We start from the raw sequence: 21,957 nt of genomic DNA, 5'->3' as shown, positions 1-21,957 counted from the left end.
AAGTTCTAAGTCAGTGCAATTTTTTTTTCTTCAAACTCTTTCTACTTCATAAAACCAATATTGTCTCCACTTTTAGATACTCAGTCTCCTACACATATAAAATAGCTATACCTTTTCCCCAGCAAGCATCTTTACAAGACTGGCCGTCTTCCCCCATGATATAAGTAATGGCTGACTCTGGCGGCCATTTTGCCCCTTGTTTCTGGAAATGACACCAGTTCTGGTGTTCTATGTAGGCGTTCATCCTCTGGAGCATCCCCTCCTCTGTAAACTCATATGGCATGTGAGGTTTGAACTGAAACAATTCACAAATCCTGAGTACATTTGTACATCTTGTTATTGAGTCTTAATAACAGAAAAAAGAATTATTAGGATAAAAATTTTCTCTCCTTGCATTTGTAAAAACTTGAAGGTTTTACTTTCACAGGTCAGTGCCAATTCTCTTTTAAATATTGCAATATGATTTCAATATAAGATTCAGCCTGTTGACCAACTGTCCATAGAGTCTCTGTTATGTATTGAATAAAGTGTGCATTTTTTGTCCTCATGTGTACCATCTTCAGCCCACCATATAAAGCTGTCTTTGAAATATAATTTTTAAATTTTTTAAAAATCCATACAAAGCTGATAGCAATTGTATAAAAACTTTAAGCCCAGTATTGTATTAATTGTGTGCTTGAAATATCCAATGTCTGCAATTTTCACCGTCTTGTTTTTACTCGCAAAAATATTTCATGCTGCATAAGCTAAATAATTGTGTGTTAATGCACTGTCATAAGTATGTTTCCTCAGTCTTAAAAACTGAGAGTTTTGGAGTGATTTCCAACTGATTTATTGTAAATTAAATTTTAGAATTATATACTAAATTGTTGGTTTACTGTGATTTACCTGAAGTGAACTTCATCATACTGTATATACTCCCCTATAAGTTGGTTCACCAATAAGTTGGTTGTATTTTTGAAGCTTATATTAGAGGGATTAACCTTCTATAATACCAGTCTTTTATGACTCGCCTATAAGTTGGACATAGAATTTCGGACCAAAGTTTAACTCCCAAAAAAATTACTTAAAGGCAAGTACATGTGTATATACAGTATTTATCAACACACACATTATTCAAGTTGGAATTGGTAAAACAAAATAACCAATAAAATATCATATACATGTGTATAACCCTCTATCATGTTCATGTAAATATATATTACGAGATTTCCTAATCAAACATGCTAAATGTTGCCTTTGTATTTACTGTGATACTTTTTTTCTTGGACTCGTACATACATTATACTTTTTTTCTTGGACTCATACATACATTATACTTTTTCTCTAGGACTCACACATACATTATACTTTTTTTTCTTGGACTCACACATACATTGTAAAAAATATTAAAACACACACCAAAGCGTCAGCATAATAAATAATAAGAATATAAAGCAGAATGCATAATTGTGAATTTGGTGCTATATCGACTTACGTGATTTTTCTTATTCTACATTAAATTGTTATAAAAAATAAAAACATCAAACTTAAAAAGTGAAAGACAAGACACCTTTGTGAGATATTGAATTACTCTTATTCAGATGACTTTGAAGTTCCCAATTTAAATAAAATTTATCTTCAGTCATTTAACTCTCTGTATACAGTCATTTGATCTGTAAACCTCTCAATTTATTTATTTTATATACATTGAAATTTTGTAAGGATTCAATTTGGTATTTTATAACAGGGTATTGAAATCAGTAAATTTAAAAACACTTCAAAATTTTTTGCTTATTAGAGGTTACTGTTATCTTTATGCAATTTAAATTTGTTAGATTTACTTTTCACTTAACCCCTTCCATGGCAAAGATTTTAAGCATTTCTAGATAAATTGATATTAAGATCTCAATGCATTTTTTGGGGTATTTCTTGTAATTTTTGTATATACCAAAATATATATATTACGAAAGCAAGTATTGTGTTGTTTCTAAAATGATTATAAAAATTTCATTTCAGTTGCCATGGCAACGAAATACACTATAATCATACTGGAATTTCCATTTATTAAATAATGAGTTTCATTCTAGTTTTTTTTTACTTAGTTAAATACATCAAAAATATTTTATTGTTGTGTTGAAAATTATGAACATGTTGTACATTTTTTTTTACAAACCAATTGTAATTATTTTGGGGGATTGGGTAGGGTTGGGATGTAAACATCAAAATTTAGCATATTTACATATAACTTGTTACCCCCGCATTGATTTCGATAATGGTAAAATCGCTGAAATAGTGCGCAAAGTTTTACTCAAGCTAGCAAAAACCTGGTACAACCAATAAAAATATTCTCTGTATATTATTTTACCGTATTTATTTTCTCTTTCCAACGGTGCAAGATTTATTCTGATATTTCCAGTATTAACAAAGTTATGAATGTTTTTTCACACTATACTTGTTCTTCAAGTCAGAAGCGTAGAAATGCGTATATGCCATGTAAGGGGTTAAATTGATAAAATAGTGATTTTTAGTGGTCAATTGTTAAAACTGTGCTAAAAATTCCACTAATAAGGTAACTGAACACACATTTTAATTACTGAGTGACTTGTGGATAAACTTACTTCCCTCTCCAGTAGTATCTTATCCAGCACCTTCTCCACTTCTTTTTGATTACTGACATCCACTGTATATACATAAGGTTCACCTATAAACATTTCTGCATACGGGTGTTGACTAGTCAGCTGGAAAATAAGATACCAACATGATACACATGATAATTCACTTTCAAAATGCTTCTCTTTCTAATTTCAGATTAAAAATAATTTTACTCTAAGCAAGATTCTTGATACACATTGCTTTTCTAGCTGTTTTATTTTTGATACAATGAGGGGAAAGGGATAACTCTAAATGAATGTCAATTGCATGGAATACAAACTTTTGATAAAGTATCTTGGCCTGCTGTGTTTGTAAAAACACAGCAGGCCACAATTCTTAGAGAGGGGTATGCAGGGATGGGAATCCAACATAAAATTTTATCTGGCCTACGAGATTATGGAAATGTTATAATCTTACCTCTCTGGCTGTTGGTTTGCCTTTAAAAAATGGTGTATTTCTACTGCTATGAGGGGTGGGAAATTTTGGATTGATATAAACAGCACCATTAGCTATGGCTTCTAAAGGAGCAGGTCCTTCATAGGGGAAACCTAAGCCAACAAAAACCTGAAACAAGAAATTTTCATCTAAAAAAAATATATCAGAAATATTTTGATCATACAATTTCTAAGGTTATAAATTTAAGATATAGTCTGTTTATGTTGCAACATTATGAACTTGCCCAGGATAATAACAAATTCAAGTTGAACTTTCACCTCACACCTCATATTTGATTACATGTACAGTAAAAAATTCAGCAAATTTCAGGTTATTTTAAATCAAAGTAAAGTGATATTCATTTGCTGTCATATATGTAAGTAAATATTACTTAAACTAGCATATTGAAAACATCTTAAATATAAAAATGAAAAATTAAGACATCTTTACCTTAGACTTCCTCAGCAATATGTGAAAATCTTCTGGCTTTTGTAGACCATGGTTTTTGACAAAACTGGGTACATTAGATTTGATGTCTTTAGCTTTTTCATCAACATAAACTGTACCGTGAACTTCCAAGTGTTTTTTGATTGTATTCAGGTAATTCTCCTTTCCCTGTAATAATATTAGACATCATAAATAAAAAAAAATTCATATTGGCAATTTATTTTTTCTTTTCTTTGAGATTTTATTATACGGTCACCACAACAACATACTGTAAATGGTACCTTCTATGTTTAAAATACTCATTTTGTTTCGTTTGTTTGATTTTTTAAAATTTAATTCTTTACATGATGGATTCAATACTGCATTAAGAAAATTGCTTATTCACCTTAGTTAAAGAAAGGCCTCGTTAAAACTGGAACAAAAATTCTAATATGCATTTTTCCTTCCAATTTGCACAAACGAAATCATCTAAAACATTTAGATTGATCCCCATATTTTTCTTACAGCTTATTCATTACTTTTACAGCAAATCAAAGACATTTTTACCTCATACATGTAATCATTTTTTCCATACACTAATGCCCAGTTCTCTCTTTTGATTCCCTTCACATCTGAATCATTTAAATGCTGCTCCACAACAAACCCCATGAAGGAATTATCTGGACTGTGAGCTACACCAAAGTACAAAACAAGAGGCCCATGGGCCACATCGCTCACCTGAGCACTGTGGCTAGGAAAAAGTAGAAATTGGTTTATTATAGAATAGTTTAAATCCAAAAGTAGTCCCAAAACCAATCATGGCTTTGCTATTCTTGATAAGATGATTTTTGAAGAATTTTCCTATATATGTCTATGTAGAACTTTGATTGGCCATCGTGGCCCCGCCCTACCACTTGGGGTCATAATTTGAACAAACTTGAATCTACACTACCTGAGGATGCTTCCACATAAATATGATCAATTATGGCTTTGTTATTCTTGATAAGATGATTTTTGAAGAATTTTCCTATATATGTCTATGTAGAACTTTGATTGGCCATCGTGGCCCCGCCCCACTTGGGGTCATAATTTGAACAAACTTGAATCTACACTACCTGAGGATGCTTCCACATATATATGATCAATTATGGCTTTGTTATTCTTGAGAAGAAGATTTTTAAAGAATTTTCCTATATATATCTATGTAAACTTTGGTCAGCCATTGTGGCCCCACCCTATCACCAGGGGTCATGATTTGAACAAACTTGAATCTACACTACCTGAGGATGCTTCCATATAAATATGATCAATTATGGCTTTGTTATTCTTGAGAAGAAGATTTTTAAAGAATTTTCCTATATATTTCTATGTAAAACTTTGGTCGGCCATTGTGGCCCCGCCCTACCCCTGGGGGTCATGATTTGAACAAACTTGAATCTACACTACCTGAGGATGCTTCCATATAAATATGATCAATTATGGCTTTGTTATTCTTGAGAAGAAGACTTTTAAAGAATTTTCCTATATATTTCCATGTAAAACTTTGGTCGGCCATTGTGGCCCTGCCCTACCCCCGAGGGTCATAATTTGAACAAACTTGAATTTACACTACCTGAGGATGCTTCCATATAAATATGATCAATTATGGCTTTGTTATTCTTGAGAAGAAGATTTTTAAAGAATTTTCCTATATATTTCTATGTAAAACTTTGGTCGGCCATTGTGGCCCCGCCCTACCCCCGGGGGTCATGATTTGAACAAACTTGAATCTACACTACCTGAGGATGCTTCCATATAAATATGATCAATTATGGCTTTGTTATTCTTGAGAAGAAGATTTTTAAAGAATTTTCCTATATATTTCTATGTAAAACTTTGGTCGGCCATTGTGGCCCCGCCCTACCCCCGGGGGTCATGATTTGAACAAACTTGAATCTACACTACCTGAGGATGTTTCCCCATAAGTTTCATCTTTCCTGGCTCAGTGGTTCTTGAGGAGAAGATTTTTTAAACATACCACAAAATTTTCATTAATTCCCAATTATCTCCCCTTGAATAAGGGCGTGGCCCTTCATTTGAACAAACTTGAATCCCCTTCACCCAAGGATGCTTTGTGGCAAGTTTGGTTGAAACTGGCCCAGCGGTTCTTGAGAAGAAGTCGAAAATGTGAAAAGTTTACAACGACGACGACAACAACGACGACGACGACAGACAACGGACAAATTGTGATCAGAAAAGCTCACTTGAGCCTTTGGCTCAGGTGATCTAAAAAAATATGTAAATAAATAGAAAATTCTGAATGCTGTGGAAAGACATTATAGAGGAAAGTGTATCTTTCAAATTTAAAAAATCAGCTTACGAAACATGGTGAAGAACTGTTGAGGTAAAAGGTCCTGTCCACCCCAGGAGGTTAACATTTTGTGGGCCTTGGCATAGGCTCGTAAGTTATAGGCCGGCTCTGTACCAAAGGAGTCCACAATCCTCAGCAAGCAACTGAAATTTTACACATCACAAAAATATTCAATAATATTAGGCTTTTCTCAAATTGAAAAGTTGAGAAATTGAAACAAAGGAATGTTTGTATCACAGAGTATTTTGGTATTGTGACTTGTCACAGTCAGTCTTATTATGGTCATACTTTTAAAGGCGAAATATAAAAGCACTTTGACAAACAATTTGCATTTAATTGCTATAGTCTCACAGCTTATTTATCCATTTATATTTATTGATGATTTTAATTGAAAAATTCTGATTCATCTTAATTTACACGTATATCATAATATCATTCCCACGAACACCAAGTTTAACTTTCCTTGCAATATAAGACTTCCTTCACCCACCTGAATTTGCCGTAGCCTCCTTTGATGTATCTTTTGAACTGCCTGAGCCCTACAATGTCTGTGTAGATGATATGGACAGGGAGATCTTTTCTACTCTGACAGGGAGAGTTAGCCGCAGGCAGCTGGCTCAGAATTCTACAGAACAACACATTGAACAATTAGAGGTTCCTGTCCTTTATATAATTTTTTTTTTAGAAATTCATATTCACTTTCACTGTTTTGATTACATATAAATTTTCAAAAACATAAGAATTTCTGTTTACACATAAAATGTTAAGGTCTATTAATTAAAATAACAATAAATCGGCATTCTCTAATGAATACATAGGAATCCATTTCTTGTAGTCTCCATATATTATAATCAATGATTTCAATTTACTTTACTTTTCATTAAGGCTTAATATCAACTAAACAAATCATGGCAATGTTGCTCTTGTAAATATCAACATATTCCTCTATTGAAAATTGATTCCGAAATTCCTTGCCCAAGCAGTTCTGGAGATAACAAATATGCATCAACTGGACTTGGCTATTTCATTCACTATGTCTCTTCTATCCCTTAGAGGTTTTTAAAATACACTTCTGCCATTTTTTATCCTTTGTTTTGTGCCCCCCCCCCCCCAAATTACGGCCCCATTTTAGTATCAGGGTATATAATTATGACTGGGGCCCAAGCATTATTTTCAAAATAGGACTATATACATGCATAACTTTGATTCTTTATTGTAGCCCTTACTTTAATATATACATATATAATAAAAGAGATTTTTTTTCAGAATATACAACTATATACCTTAAGATACTATAGTTATAATGTTGAAATAGTTTAGTAAACTTTGAAATATAAATTTGATCATAGTCATATAAAAAAAGAAACTACAGTCAATTCTCGAATTATCGCCATTCGATTCATCGCCATTTTCGCAATACCGCCATGATTTCCCAAGAACGTTTTTCCTGCTATATAAAATTCTCTTTATAACGCCAAATTCGCATACCGCCATCCGCCACCCTGTTTTCACAACAAACGTCCATTTTTAAGTGTCAATTATCTCGATAATACCGCCACAGGTGTATGTGGTCAGTGAAGCACGTCTAATTGGTTGACGCTATCCTGTTATAAAGCATGCAAAGCCAATCAAGGTACATGCAATTAACTAAAATTGATTTTAACATGAACTGTTAAAATAATTTTGTTTTCTGTTTAATAAAATCATTTAGTCAAAGAAATACCACGAAAGCGGTCGTTGTAAAGTTCGCCGATAACGATATTATTTTGATGATCTCTGCTTTTAAAAACAATGCAAGGTTTGCTTAAAAGATAATTATAAGTCAGAAATTGTGAACGTTTCATTAACAATGATTTCATAAACAATGAATTTATTCAAGAACTTATTGTACGTACTTTAGGCAATATATACTCACCGTCAATGAAAACGCAACACTCTAATTTTAGGGAGAAAAGTATATACGGGTTATAACAATTTACCAAAACAGTTAGGACATCTTTTACTTTGCCAAATCAGTTATTTAACGGTTGACTGAATTTCTTTCCTCTACCGGAAGTTGTTTTTCAGCCCTATTAACAGAAATCAAATTTTTGCATTTTTAATGAAATTTTTAACAATATTTTGAGTTTTCAAGGTTTTGTAGCTGTTTATCATAAGTATTGTACTAAAATCCAGGGAAAAATCCTTCTTTCTTTAACGGATGTGATGCCTTTATGTCCACAAAATGACTGATTTTCATTGCTAATGCTGGAGATTCTCAAAATAAAGACAAAAAGAACTGCCGATGCAAATGTACACTATTTAACGACTCATCAGGCTCATGTGTTTCAATAGCATAAATAACAGTTTCTTGACCGGAAGTCCAAGAGTTACTACACTACGCCAAATTAGAGAAAATTCGACCGCAGTTTGGTCTGAACAATAGGCAATTAAAAATGCCCAAGAATATTTATTTCGCTCAGATAAAGACATTGATAAACCTAATGCATGGTAGAAATCGGACTGCGTACATGTATGTTGTTCATGGCGGACTAGCAAGTTTTGATTAAATTGTCGGAAGGGGGGGGGGTGTTTTATTTAAATGTTATCTATTAAGAGGGCTAAAAAATTAACTTTCGGTAATGGAATGAAAACCATTCAACCATTAAATAACTGATTTGGCAAAGTAAAAGATGTCTAACTTGTTTAGTACATAGTTATATCCCGTATATAATTTTTCACCCTAAAAGTAGAGTGTTGCGTTTTCATTGACGGGGAGTATATAACGACGATCGACCCAACTTTTTTTTCAATATCAGACGTGCAGATTTACATACATACACATATACTTGTCTTAATTTCATAACTGAATACTTTGTTTTAGCGAAATTGTACATAAAAAAAATTACTTGAAGTACTTTCAAATTTAGAAATATGTTTATATATACATGTACGTGATAATAAGAATAGAAACGCTAAATGGTATTTCGAAGAACGATAACTCTACGTCTTATTTCCTAAAAGATGGAAAATTCAATTCATCGCCAAATTCGTTATACCGCCATGATTTCTAAATTACAAAAGGTGGCGGTTTATCGAGAATTAACTGTACATGTATAATGATATATGATGATTATAAGGATCTCCCAGTCTTGTAATGTGAACCAAAGATAAAAATATGGTAAAATCCCAGTGAGAGAAAAATCATTTGACTTAGCAATATGGTTCATTTTTAACAATGTTAATTCAATATGATAATCAATCCATAGATCTCTTTTTTCATTAATAGCTATTTCTATGATTTTTCCTTCAAAATTTCATTAATTTTAATGTGATGAAATAAATTGAAACACTTGACTGGCATTGATGTTCAAATGGCATCTGTAAATTTTAATAAACTTTGATGAACATAATAATTCAATGGTAATAATGATAATCTTAATCCAAACAGATACAAAATTTAAAACAAGACAACAAAGAATTCATATAATAAAACTGTCATGGTGGTCGCTCATTATATCTCTAATATAAAGTCAATCATATAAAACATGTATAAAAGTTATAAAAAATTGAATCCAGCATAACGATTTTATAAATGTTCAACAAAATTGAGAAATAAGAGAACAGAAGTTTTCAAATATAAAAGCAGTTTTCTTACTTAGATGATGACCCATTTGAACTAAGAGTAAATAAAGCAATGCAATTAAAGCTCTAAAGAAACAAAATGATACATTTAAGGAATGAAGCTGATTTTTTTTAAGTTTACGATATAACATACAACTTGAGGCAGTTTATGCTTAATAAACTGCAAAGCGGTTTATAAAAAAGCACCCCAAGTTAAGTTATATTGTATAACATACCGTATATACTCGCCTATAAGTCGGTTGTATTTTTTGACGTTATTTTGGGGGGATTTGCTATTGACCCGCTTGTAAGTCGGTACAATAATTTTTCCAAAATCTAGTGACAATTTCATGTAAATTCATTAATATTTTAAACTGGTTTCCATTAATATTTTTCGAAATGACACTGATATTTAATCTTAAATTATAAAACAAAAAAGCAATGCCCACTTAAAATTATTAAAATATGTAAATACATTGTACTTAAACTCTATCTATATAATCTAAGAATACATAAATAATCTCATATATTCAGACATTTTCTTCGAAAATCATCGGATATGCAAATAAGATACTACATTTCAGCCACCAGAAAAATACCAATCTCTTTATGACTCGCCTATAAGTCGGACATAGAGTTTTAGACCAATATTTAACTCCCAAAATACCGACTTATAGGCGAGTATATATGGTAGGTTAAAAAATAAGCTTCATTCCTTATAATTTATTTCCAGTGGAAACAATGAGACAATTTTTTTAAAGCATATTTTGAAAGTAACGTCAAGTGGAGTAATACGTTTTTGACGTAACTCAAAGTGACATAGGCAACTTATGTTATACATATAAAGAAAATCTTTTATCCAATCAAATAATGTGTTACATGTATAACTAAAATTAAATTTTAAATATATATCAAAGGGTATATAAAATAAGGGACATATACAGAGTCCATGATAAAATGAAATGTTTCGAATTACCTATGGAGAACCATTTATTTTTTCTAATTTAAAACTCTGAAATACAGAATCAATTAAAACCACTATGTATGATGCAGACATGCATTAGCAAAAATAAACAAACAAGAAAATGTAAAAAAGCTACTTTTTCATTTACATGTAGTTATGTAACTTACTTTTCCAGCTGGTAAGTTTCACTGGTGATGGTCAGCTGATGTCCTAACACATACAAGGTACATATGAGATCACTCCACTGGACAAGTTCTCCCAGGGGACCACCTGATTAATTAACACAGGTAAAAACACATATTACTGAAGAATCATCACTCCTTGTGATTCACGGTTATGTGGGTCATCTTCACTAACAAATTTACATCCCCACATTGAATCTTTTGAACCAAAGAAAAACTTCCTTCAAAACCAGTAAAATTTTGGTTGTTCTTATCCCCCCCCTTTCCAATCAAAATGATTCAACATTCTTATAAACCCATGCATGATCACTTTATTGCAACTCAAGGTCAATGTACTAATAGTGAATACCCAAAAAAAATCAAGTTCAAATTTTGCTAAAATTGTTAAATGACCATGCAATGCATATGTTTAAAACCATGTGATTTACATTTGTAACTTGAAAAAAAAGTGCAAAACAAAATTTCTCATTTGAAACAAGTTTCCAATTACCGGGTAAAAATTTTTTCACTGCCTATGTGACACATATCTAAGAATATACTGCTTTACCTTTGAATTGATTTTCTGCAAACCTCCAACCAGACTGTTTGGAAAGAAGTCCCAAATGAACAAGAATCTGGAAAAGAAAAACTCTGATAAATCTCTTACAAATCATTAAACAATAACTGGTCTAAGGAGTTACCACTTCATGGAAAACTAAACAGTTCCAAATCATCTCACTACTCTAAAATCATATGGCTGAGAGATATCAAAAACAGTTGATTTTTAATTTTTCTGAAAGACGTTACTACAGTTGGGCCATGAATATCTTATAAAATATGCCAGGGGTCAAACAGCAATGCCATGACTCAGGACCCCTTGCATTGCGAGGATAATGGTATTAAAAATACTTCAAATGTTACCTTTTTCCGCCTGCGTTTCTTCATATATTGTTTTGATTTGAGTTTTTTGGCAGCAGACACCCACTTGGGCCACATTTTGCGGATCCTCATTCGTATCCAAGCATAACCCTGTCTTTCATTTGGATCCACCAAAATCTTCATTAAATCTTCAATATCATCATTTATGTCAACCTACAAATCATCATTGTTTATTAATCAAATAATATTTAACTCCATATTGAATTTTATTTCTTTTAAAAAGTTTCATATGTAATCCAGTACAAAAAGTACAATACTCTGTAAAACTCTGTCAGTTTTTTCACATAAAATATAACATGACAACAGACAAAATTTACTTTGAATTGCACCAGTATCAAAAGGCAAGTCAAAGGAATGATTTACTTAATTTTTAAATCTCTTCTCCGTGAAATCAATGACTTACATATTGGATTTTAGAAGAGTCTTCTACCGGTACTTTTACACTTTTCTTCCAGGTCCTCTTGGGACACCAGCTCTCAACCTGTCAGTGCAAAAAGACAAAACGAGGACTATTAATTTTTTAAAAATCACAAAATTAACCAGAAAGCTTTAGTTGGATTTAGGATCCAAATAATATTTTTTGTTTCATTTTTACATAAAAGTATATTGGGGATGACATCTATTTTACATTTAACACCTACCTCACTAAGATACATAAGAAAAGAGCACTCTGATCCGTCCACTCCATACGAAGCGTAACACGGGTCTGACTGCCACATCTGTCTCATCCACTGCAAAGGTTAGAAATTATATTTTGTATATAAGTGAAAAACAATAAATTTTTTTAAAATCATTTTCTGAATTTAGTCATTTTTAAAGCTACAGAGTTAACTTCATTGTTTATTATAGATTGAGGTCATGGATCTTAGCAATGATTTTTGTAAACCAATTCTATTTGAGTGTGAGAAATATATCCATAAGTTTTGCCATCTACTTTTACTCATAAATATTTAACACCAGAAAACAATTTATTTTGCTTTGTATTTATAAAAATATTTCCTTAGTCATGAAAAATAATTGTCCTGTATTCATTTGAAACTGATAAATTGCGAATAAAAGAAGACACGATTAATAGTTGGTACAGACACGATTAATAGTTGGTACAGAACGTCAGAATGGATTTTTCTTAATGATGAATATCAATTCTATTTTTCATATTTTTTTCCCTTTTTTTAAAGTCATGTCTTTCATGAAACATAATATTTCAAATATATAATAACTTAACATTTCTTCTACCATGAAATCAAATAGAAGAAAAAAAAAAAATATTTTATCTCCAAACCACTTGAGTCTGACCCAAAGAAAATTGAGAGATTTTACAGCATGTAACCTGTAGCTTTTATTAAAGCTGTAACTATTACCTCTAATTTTCCTTCACATTTTGTGTACACTTGTTTGTCCTGTTCAGTAAGGGTACAAGACTCCGTCCTTCCAAGAATTAAGTCTGTATAAATCAAACAAATGAAGATATTTTATAATTTTAAATAACATGATAAATCAAAATTTTTATTCATGCAAAGTTACCTTATGATCATAGCATTTATATATGTACTGGAAAAAAACGATTACATTTTTATGACAAGCATGCAAATCTAATGTCACTATACACATATCAGATTAATTATCTTCTTTTTCCAATGCGTTAAATTAAAATCTATATCTTGAGTTATTACATTTTTAAATAGAAAAAGGATCCTCTGCTCGATGAAAATGATAATTTATGATGGAGATTGAAGCACCTACAATATATCGTACTACTATAGTGTATGATATCATACTGTGAGCTGAATCATAGTTGAATGTTAAAATTTTACAGAAGTGTAGTGATGTATTATTTGTACAGTTCTCTCCCCTTGGGATGGATTTCATTATCTCTGATGTGGTTAGATAGAATAAAATATTTACATTAGCTGTGTTTTTCTAGTAAGCCAATGGTGAAATTGATTTGAATACCATTTTCGTGTATACTCACGTGTAGAAATATACACGGAGAAACGTGCGCTAACGTGACGTCACAATGAGGCTACAACGACGTTAGTAAAAATGCAACGATATAGGACAGCAAAAAATTCTAATATAGAGTAAATTTTGAATGCTTTAAGACATTGTAAATGTAAATATAAGGAATATTTTTAAGTTTAGTGTAAATTATTTGTTTGTGAATCACACAGACTTGCACGTAGGCATTTTTTTCATGAAGAGCTAGCGCGCTTCATGAAATATGCCTAGTATATGAAAAGTCTGTGTAATTCACACACCAATAACTCACACAAAACTTAAAAACATTCCTTAAATAATACACAGAAAATCCAGGGGAAGAGAGGTGAAAGATTGATTGAGGTAAGAACACTATAGTGAGAAAACCGCAAGTAACTGATCAGGTGACAGCTAGTACCAAGACTCACACTGCAGGGGAGAGAGATAGAGAGAAAGAGAGAGAGAATAGATTAATAACAAACTACTGGCATTAAGAGGTGACAAAATCATATTCTACCAGGGATGGATTCCATTGGGGGTGCTCCTGGCATGCACCCCCTTTAAAAACAAATACAAAAAAAAAAATTCGGATAGATTTCACTCATTGTACTCAAGAAAAATATTACATTTATTTATATGTCAAAAGCAGTGTTCATTATTAATTGCCAATGTCCAGGGGTTTATGGGGGTTGGGGTTGCCCCTAGACCTCCCCTCCCTCTATTTGGACACTGTTTTTTTATAAGAGTTACTCAGATCCCTTACCATCTAATAGGCCCCCTTCCCTAATAGGCCCAAATCCTTGAGTTTACAGACTTGATAAACAATTCTCATTTTTGACATTTATACTGTCAGTGAATGTAAAATCAATCTTTCAATGTTCCCTTTATCTACATTAGGGTTTTCAATTAATAACAAAGTAATATAAGCTCTACAAGAGTTTGAAAAAACAACTTAAAGTATTCAAAGTTAACACCTGCAGTAATTCTTTTTTGAATATCATTCCTTCTTTTCCACACTTTAGTATGTATGTATAGAGAGTTACCATTTACATGTATATAGACTGAAATGTGCATATTAGTAAACATGTTAATAATTTTCCTATAATCTTATGTTAGTAAACACAATTGTAAATTTATTAACCACCTGAATTACCATCCGATTAGTGAAACACAATCAAAATTGTCCATGCTGAAAATACAAGCATTTTATTAATGGCTTTATAAAGATTAGGCTTCACTTCCTTAGTAACTTTAATGATGAACTTAATATCATTTGAATCAAATCTGATCAATGCTATAATGAATATAGTGGTCTATTGAAATCAAGTCATTTAATGTTGTTGAGTTATACTCCTATTTTTTTCCTTAACAGCATTACATATGCATGCATATGTAAATAAATATGTAATTACTTTATTTAGTTATTTTCAGTCAAAATTTGTGTTCGCAAAATAAAAACATTCTAAATATTTAAATGCACAGATCATGTAACTTTAAAAGCTTTTAAAATAGGAATGTCCTGAGGTGATAAAAGTGAAGTTCCTGTTTTGTAATATTACGTTTTTGTTTGGCATTAGTGCCAAATGAGCTATACTGCTTTGAGGTCTCCCCCCACCCATCACATTCCCTTTCCTTTGGAAAGTTTAATACATTGAATCTTTTAAAAGTATGTCCATCTGAATGTATAATTTTATAAAAGCTGAAACTTTTTATACTGATTGAATTATAATTTTTATTTCTCTTAAAATACAAGATCTGTGGTCAAATTCAGAACTTTAATATTAAATTAAGAAAAAAAAATATAAAAATTAGATCAAAAGAGCATAATTTGTTTGCTAAAGTGATCGCTAGGATGTTAATGCTCAGAAAAAGAGAAAAAGCTCTTCTCTACAGCACACCATACCAAGTTGTTCCCTGCTGTTTTGATGTTTTAGGACACTCTCTTTCCTAATCAGAGGCCTTATTTTAACAATTCTGGTATTTGCTTGTAAGGCTGAAGACCTAGTCACTACAAATTATTTTTGGTATATTTTAAAATTCCATTGTAAAGGAAAAATATGAATAAAATAAACCAAAAACTACCGGTATATATTGTATAGTTTCATTTTTTTTTTTTCGTTAAACACCAATTTACGTTCTCTCCATGGTTAAGCCAGAGAAAATTAATGATCAATAACTACAAATTCTACCACATAGGATAGCTTTCCCTGTTCTTATATATCAACAAAATCAGGGGGTTTTTTAACAAGTGAAATTTGATACCAGATTACCCACAGGCATTATCAAAGCCAAGGTTTATTAAACAAAATAGTCACAATGGATAAATGGGGACTAAAAATATATAATTTTTTTACTACATCATCAGAATAGAACTCAAGCTTTCATGAATATTGTAAACCAACTTTTATTGGTGAGTGATATAAATATCCGCAATTTCTGTGACCTTCTTTAACTAAGGAATATCAATCGCCGGAAACCAATCATTTTGCTTAGTATTTGTAAAGAATGTTTCCTCCATCACAAAAACTTATAATTGTGGTGGATGGATTTCAAACTGACGAATCACAAATAAAAGATGATTTGAATAATAGTTGGTTTACAATACAGAACACCTTTGACTAAAACTATGAATATATTTAAGATGTGAAAGTTCGTAGTACATGTATGTATTTAATAGTTATGCATCTCAATACCACATGCAAATACTGTAAACATGGAAATTTTTCACCCAATTTTATTTTCGCCCCTTTTGCCCTTTCAACAGTAAGTTAATTAAAAATTGTGATTGGGTGAATTTAAAATAGGTCAAAATTGTTTGCAATAGTGAAAAGGCAAAAATAAGACAGGGCAACAATAACCCTGTATACAGTATTCTTCAACTAACACATGCTATCATTACTTTCTTTCTAACGTTGGAAGCCAAATGAAATATACATGCAGTTGCTATTCCTTCAAAACATTTTTATTTTGAAAATTATAGTGCTTTTTTAAAACAAATAATATACTTCCTATATAATTTTACTTTTAAAAATCAAGAAACCTGATCAGCAAATATGCTTCACTTTGTTGAGATGATAAAGATATATTTTATCAATGACTTTTGATATTATATTATTATCATAATATTTTGATATGTATCTGATGTGAAATCGATTCTGCAAATACCTTGCAGTAACAAAATACTGGCAATATCATGTATCCAACTGTTATATGCTTAAAAGTTATTAATTATATATCATGTTGCCTAAAGGTACAGCAAAGATAATTTTGACTGTCATAATCTATTCATTTTTTATTTTAAGCTTTTCAACGTACGGACCTTTTTCATTTTATTAGAAACAGATTGTAAACTAGATAACAAGAAATAAATTTTTCATTTTATGATTGAGAGCAGATTATGTGAAGATCCATACTTGATTTGAACTTTGTGTCCAGATTTGTTTGTATACATGTACATAAATTGATGTATTCAACATTTATCACAATCAAAAGATATCAAGATTTTGGCATATTCATGAATTAGGGTGTAACACTGATTTGCCATATAAAGGATTCATAGATGATTTCTTAGCTGTATAGTCATGAATTAGTGCATATTTGACTGCACTAAAGCCACTAAAATATGAAGCGCGATTTTTTAAATTACCATACAGTATATAATTATTACACATTATTTTCATGAGTGTATACCCCCGTACCTTCAGCGTGGAGGGAGTCCTCACTCTGGTCAGCCATCAGGGGGCGGGTCAGATTGACCAGGGAGGAGTTGGATATATTCATCACATGATGGACTTGAACCTCTAACCGACCAAGACGTTCTAACATATTCTCCAATAATACAGCCATTGTTTTCTTGAGATCTGAAAAAGTCATATACATGTGTTTTTTCTCTTATATACAGACTCAATATAACTATAGGTCAAGGTATTGTGTAACCATGACAACTGTATATAATTACCATAAGCAGTAAATCTTCCAGCATATGGCCCATCCACAATATCAGCATTTTCCCGCGAGAGTGCTCGGACATATTTCTCACTTAGACTGATGATTTCATTCTGTTAGGTAAAATACATTGAGCAAGATTGAAATTTATAAATAATTTCACAGTCTTTATCTTTTAAACAGATTTAAATGAGCTATCTGCTCTTTTTACAAAATGTATGTCAAGTGTAAAAATTATCCCATAAAGCACGGCATCCTGACCAATTGATAACTGGGGTTTATGTTTATTCCCAGTCTGCAGAATGCAATTTTTTTTAAGATTGATCATTTTTTGTTGTTTTCATCGTTTTCATCAAACTCTCTTGTGAGTCAACAATTCTGTATGACAAAATATCACACAATTTTTGGCCCAAATGACCCTCTGTCTGATATTTTAAATCATACAGAACACCTTTACTGTTTGGCATACACTCAATACTGGAAACTTTGAGCATTATTTTGGCCATACATCCTGGTAGCCATGATTTGTAGAATCTGTCTCAAAGACTAAACTACCAGCTTATATAAATTCTAGTACTGTACATGTATATCTGTCTGTGAGACTCGAATGATTATACAATAGACATTTTGAGTTTGAGACTGCATATTTTTTTTTTTAAAAAGAGGTTGCACCACTGTAAAATTTTTGCTCTTTTGTAGCCCAATTCATATGCAACTACTGTTTAGTTCTTTAAAGTTCATAAAATACTTTACTGTCCTACTTTCATAAAAGTCAGAGAAACAATGCATTTCTGTTTATTTTCCTGGATGTTGAAAATACACTATCAAATATTTACAAAGATTAAAGTGCTGCTCATTCTATTTGTGGCTTCATTATCAATAAATCGTCAATAATTTCAGTTATTTATGTGTTTACATTGGCAAACATTTACAAAAGTCTATTTTAGGTCCACATGACATCCTGCTTCATTTATTGACAAGTATGAATTTTTAAACAATAAGATATAAATAAAGGACAAGATCAATGCTAATTATTATTTTCCAAATTTCCACTGCAGTTACCAGTTATTTTCTGATAATGTTTTGATCATTTCTATCAATACTAAGAGGTACATGGGGTGACAAATAAATTTTTAAGCACTTGCCCACAGACAAGGATCAAATTTGATATGCTCATGCAAACTCAATTTTAACTTGCCCTTCAATTCTAAATTATAAAATAAAATACAGCTACTATCAATTCCAGTGAAGTGTACCATTTTTCTTAGTAATATGTTCTATCTCTTGCATTTATTTTATTAAAAGGTGAAGTTGCAATGGAAATAATTTGAAAATGGCCTATTGATTTACTTTGATCTTGCTCCAGGGCCATAAAACTTAGATGAGCTCAACCTTGAACTCAGTCTCACTCTTCCACCAATAATCCCTTTTAAAAAAGTGAGACTGTGATCAAAAGTGAGCTCGCTTCAATTTATGTCCCCAGAGCCTGCCTTCAACATTTTTCAATCATCAATATTCAACATAACAAGGATGTTCAATTTTTGATTATGCAGTTGGTTGATACTAACCTTAAGTACCTCACTTTCCTTCTGCCTGGCGGGGTTAATATTGGCGACTCGATAGAGCGTCATACACCAGAACAAAAACAGGAGACAGGCTAGAACCAAGAGCTGGCGACTGTTGGGAATTAAACGCAATCGCCATGGAGATACCATTGCTTTCACTCTCCAAACTCTATTTCTGCAGCATCTATACAGCCAAAATTTTAATAAAGAAATGAATTTTTAAAATCGAGAAAGAAAAAGAGAACCCATACTTTGAGACAGAAATCTTACTTCATGGACAATTATAATTTTAGACCATAATTTTATGTTACATAATTTTCTTTGATATGGATAATTATAGATTTTCAAATCGAGAGAGAAGGAGAAAACCAATTTTTAAAAATGGAAATCCATATTCAGTATTCACAGACCATAAAAATTTCAGATTGATATGTATTTAACACTTTGTGCCCATGGTTTACACAATTAAGGATCAAATTTTTTTATCTATTAAACAAAGACTGCACAAAACCAAAGGTGCATGTTAACTATTCCTCCAACAAATAATTTTTTCCACAAGATTTACGCCATGGGAATTTGCAGATTTATTGTTTTAATAAGAGTGCTTAAGACAATTCTACTTTCATATGTTAAAGCTACTTCATGGAAAAAACGAAAGTAAAGGAGTTTTTCAAAATGCCAGTTAATTTTAATTTCTAGTCACAACATAATTTTTTTAGTCCCAAATGCGACCATTTTATTCGCAACTTTGAGCAATGTGATGCCATTAATTTTTCACTACTTTGTAATAATCTCCCCTTAGAGGGTGGTGTGGCCCTTCATTTGAACAAATTTGAATCCCCTACACAAAAGGATACTCTGTGCCAAGTTTGGTTGAAATTGGCCCAGAAATTCTGGAGAAGATAAAACTTTACAATGACTATGGCAATACTTACAACAACAATTTAACAGACAAAAATTTCAATCAGAAAAGCTCCCTTGAGCAGGTGAGCTAAAAAACTATTTCATATAAAAGATACTGTGTTTAAAGTACAACTTACACTAAAAGTGCAGGTTCATGGATTCATATATATTAAACGTTTTAAAAAGTTCCTTTTTTTTAATTCATCAAATATTTGGTACATTTATATACAAATGTGCATATTTGTTAATCTACAGATATAAATGATATCTTACCATTTCAACTTTTCCTGAACACTGATCCACTGTTTTATCACTGCAGCTCCAGTTGTTGATTGGATGTAGCCTCACTAAGATGAAATTACTGATACATACATGTACCTGCAATTACAAGGTAAAAATCAATCCCATAACACCAATACACAGGTAGAGAGAATGGAGGGAGATACAGTGGGGAACATCCATGTACAGCTCAGATCATCAAAAATGTAGGATTTAACTACTGTCTTCAAACCAAACATCAACGAATACTTGTCTTGTATACATGTTTTATGTTCTATCCCAACCATAACAGAGAAATGTTCAGAATCAAACGTCTAGATCATGAATAAATAAGGGGTTAAAAGCTTTGTGAGATCAAGATCATGAGATTTTAATCCTAAACCACATCTATGTCACATTGTCATATTCATGAAGCAAGACTAAACAGCAAAAAATTGATAATTTTATTACTAAAGGTTCTGTTCAATTAGATCACAAAATGATACCCATCTCCCATCATCTTTTGCCCAATAATGGTTCTTGAAAAGTAGAATTTTAAAATATGCCGTTAAATTTTCACTAATTTTTAATGATTTCCCTTTGAAAGATGGTGTGGACTTCCATTTGAACACCATGTATTCCCTTCACCCAGGAGTGCTTGAAGTGTCAAGTCTCATGATTCTGATGAAAATTATGAAATTGTAAAAAGTTTACCACAACAAAGAATGAAGAGGACAAAGGTGACCACAGCCACACAAACAACCAACAATTTTTTAAAAGATATGTACTACTTCCTCCAAAGTGAAAATCATTTATTTATATTGGCAATGACCAGGGATCTCTTTATATAATGTTTTAAAACACACAAATCCAAATCAAAATCTCACAGCATAGACCAAAAGGTATCAGAGCAAACCATCTAATTATGTGATAAAATTGCAGGTTTTAAGGAAACATTTCATTATACAAATATCACCAGATTACAAGATCCATGTAAATATCAAAAGAGCTAGGGGACTGGAATGAAAGCATTCCAGTTTTTGATCATGCAGGAACTATAGCTGCTTTTATGCAAATTACAAACTTGAGTGTTAAATAATAGATCAACTTAAATGCCATATTCTGCAACAATTGTTTTCTGTCATTTTTTCTTTTTTTTTAATAAAAAAAAAAGTATTAATTAACAAAGCATATATAATTTAAGGAATCACTGTCTAGTTAGGAGTGTATGTCAGGGCATCAACAATAGTTTACGAAACATGGGATAATTTGCATAACGGGCGAAACCCGTTATGCTTAAATTATCCCACGTTTCCCACTATTGTTGATGTCCCTGACATACCCTTTTTAACATTAGACAGTGATTCCTTATATTTTCATTTCATTGTGAAATAAAATTGTAGATTTAGACTTTAAAAATGTAGATAAATAGATTTAAATCACATGATGACTTCCATGCCAGTTTCAATAGTCCTCGCCAACCGACGTCAAAAACAAAGGCAGCCGCACGAGATTTACATGCATATTTGGCCTCCTTAGCGTCAGACACAGAGACAGATTCGCACGAGAATTGCATGCGTATTAGGCCTCCTTAGCTCCCGACCTATCGACCTGCCTAATTTACATTCCGGCAGAATTATCAAGAAATAAACTACCCCTAACTTTCAAAGAGTTATCACAGAGAAAAAAATTAGAAATGGAAATATATGTATGTCATTTACATGTACAGAATTTTCATCTGATACATGTACTCCACAATGCAAAAGTAGGCCTTCTTTAGATATACAATAGACCAGA

General features: G+C 31.7%; 1 protein-coding gene across 2 annotated transcripts in view; it reads right to left on the bottom strand.

Moving 5' to 3' along the window:
* LOC134275762 (alpha-1,6-mannosylglycoprotein 6-beta-N-acetylglucosaminyltransferase A-like) overlaps positions 1-21,957 on the bottom strand; it is a 28,992-nt gene that overhangs the window by 3,626 nt on the left and 3,409 nt on the right. Inside the window, exons 2-19 of one of the 2 annotated variants that reach the window (XM_062758055.1) lie at positions 20,176-20,280; positions 19,003-19,183; positions 17,448-17,547; positions 17,188-17,349; positions 12,874-12,956; positions 12,154-12,243; positions 11,916-11,993; positions 11,495-11,665; positions 11,142-11,208; positions 10,580-10,682; positions 6,336-6,470; positions 5,855-5,988; positions 4,063-4,187; positions 3,520-3,684; positions 3,052-3,198; positions 2,601-2,720; positions 1,478-1,492; positions 112-295 (exon numbers count right to left, since the gene is read on the bottom strand). In XM_062758055.1, the coding sequence (XP_062614039.1) occupies positions 112-295; positions 1,478-1,492; positions 2,601-2,720; positions 3,052-3,198; positions 3,520-3,684; positions 4,063-4,187; positions 5,855-5,988; positions 6,336-6,470; positions 10,580-10,682; positions 11,142-11,208; positions 11,495-11,665; positions 11,916-11,993; positions 12,154-12,243; positions 12,874-12,956; positions 17,188-17,349; positions 17,448-17,547; positions 19,003-19,149 (2,026 nt within the window). In that variant the 5' untranslated portion in view covers positions 19,150-19,183; positions 20,176-20,280. The remainder of the gene's footprint in view (positions 1-111; positions 296-1,477; positions 1,493-2,600; positions 2,721-3,051; positions 3,199-3,519; positions 3,685-4,062; positions 4,188-5,854; positions 5,989-6,335; positions 6,471-10,579; positions 10,683-11,141; positions 11,209-11,494; positions 11,666-11,915; positions 11,994-12,153; positions 12,244-12,873; positions 12,957-17,187; positions 17,350-17,447; positions 17,548-19,002; positions 19,184-20,175; positions 20,281-21,957) is intronic. The other variant, XM_062758056.1, reaches the window with a different exon arrangement.

This window comes from Saccostrea cucullata, unplaced genomic scaffold (genome assembly GCF_032062105.1).
Source record: "Saccostrea cucullata isolate Sc308-1 unplaced genomic scaffold, CSIRO_AGI_Scuc_v1 ctg543, whole genome shotgun sequence".
Taxonomy (NCBI): domain Eukaryota; kingdom Metazoa; phylum Mollusca; class Bivalvia; order Ostreida; family Ostreidae; genus Saccostrea; species Saccostrea cuccullata.
This window is presented reverse-complemented; position numbering and strand designations above follow the sequence as displayed.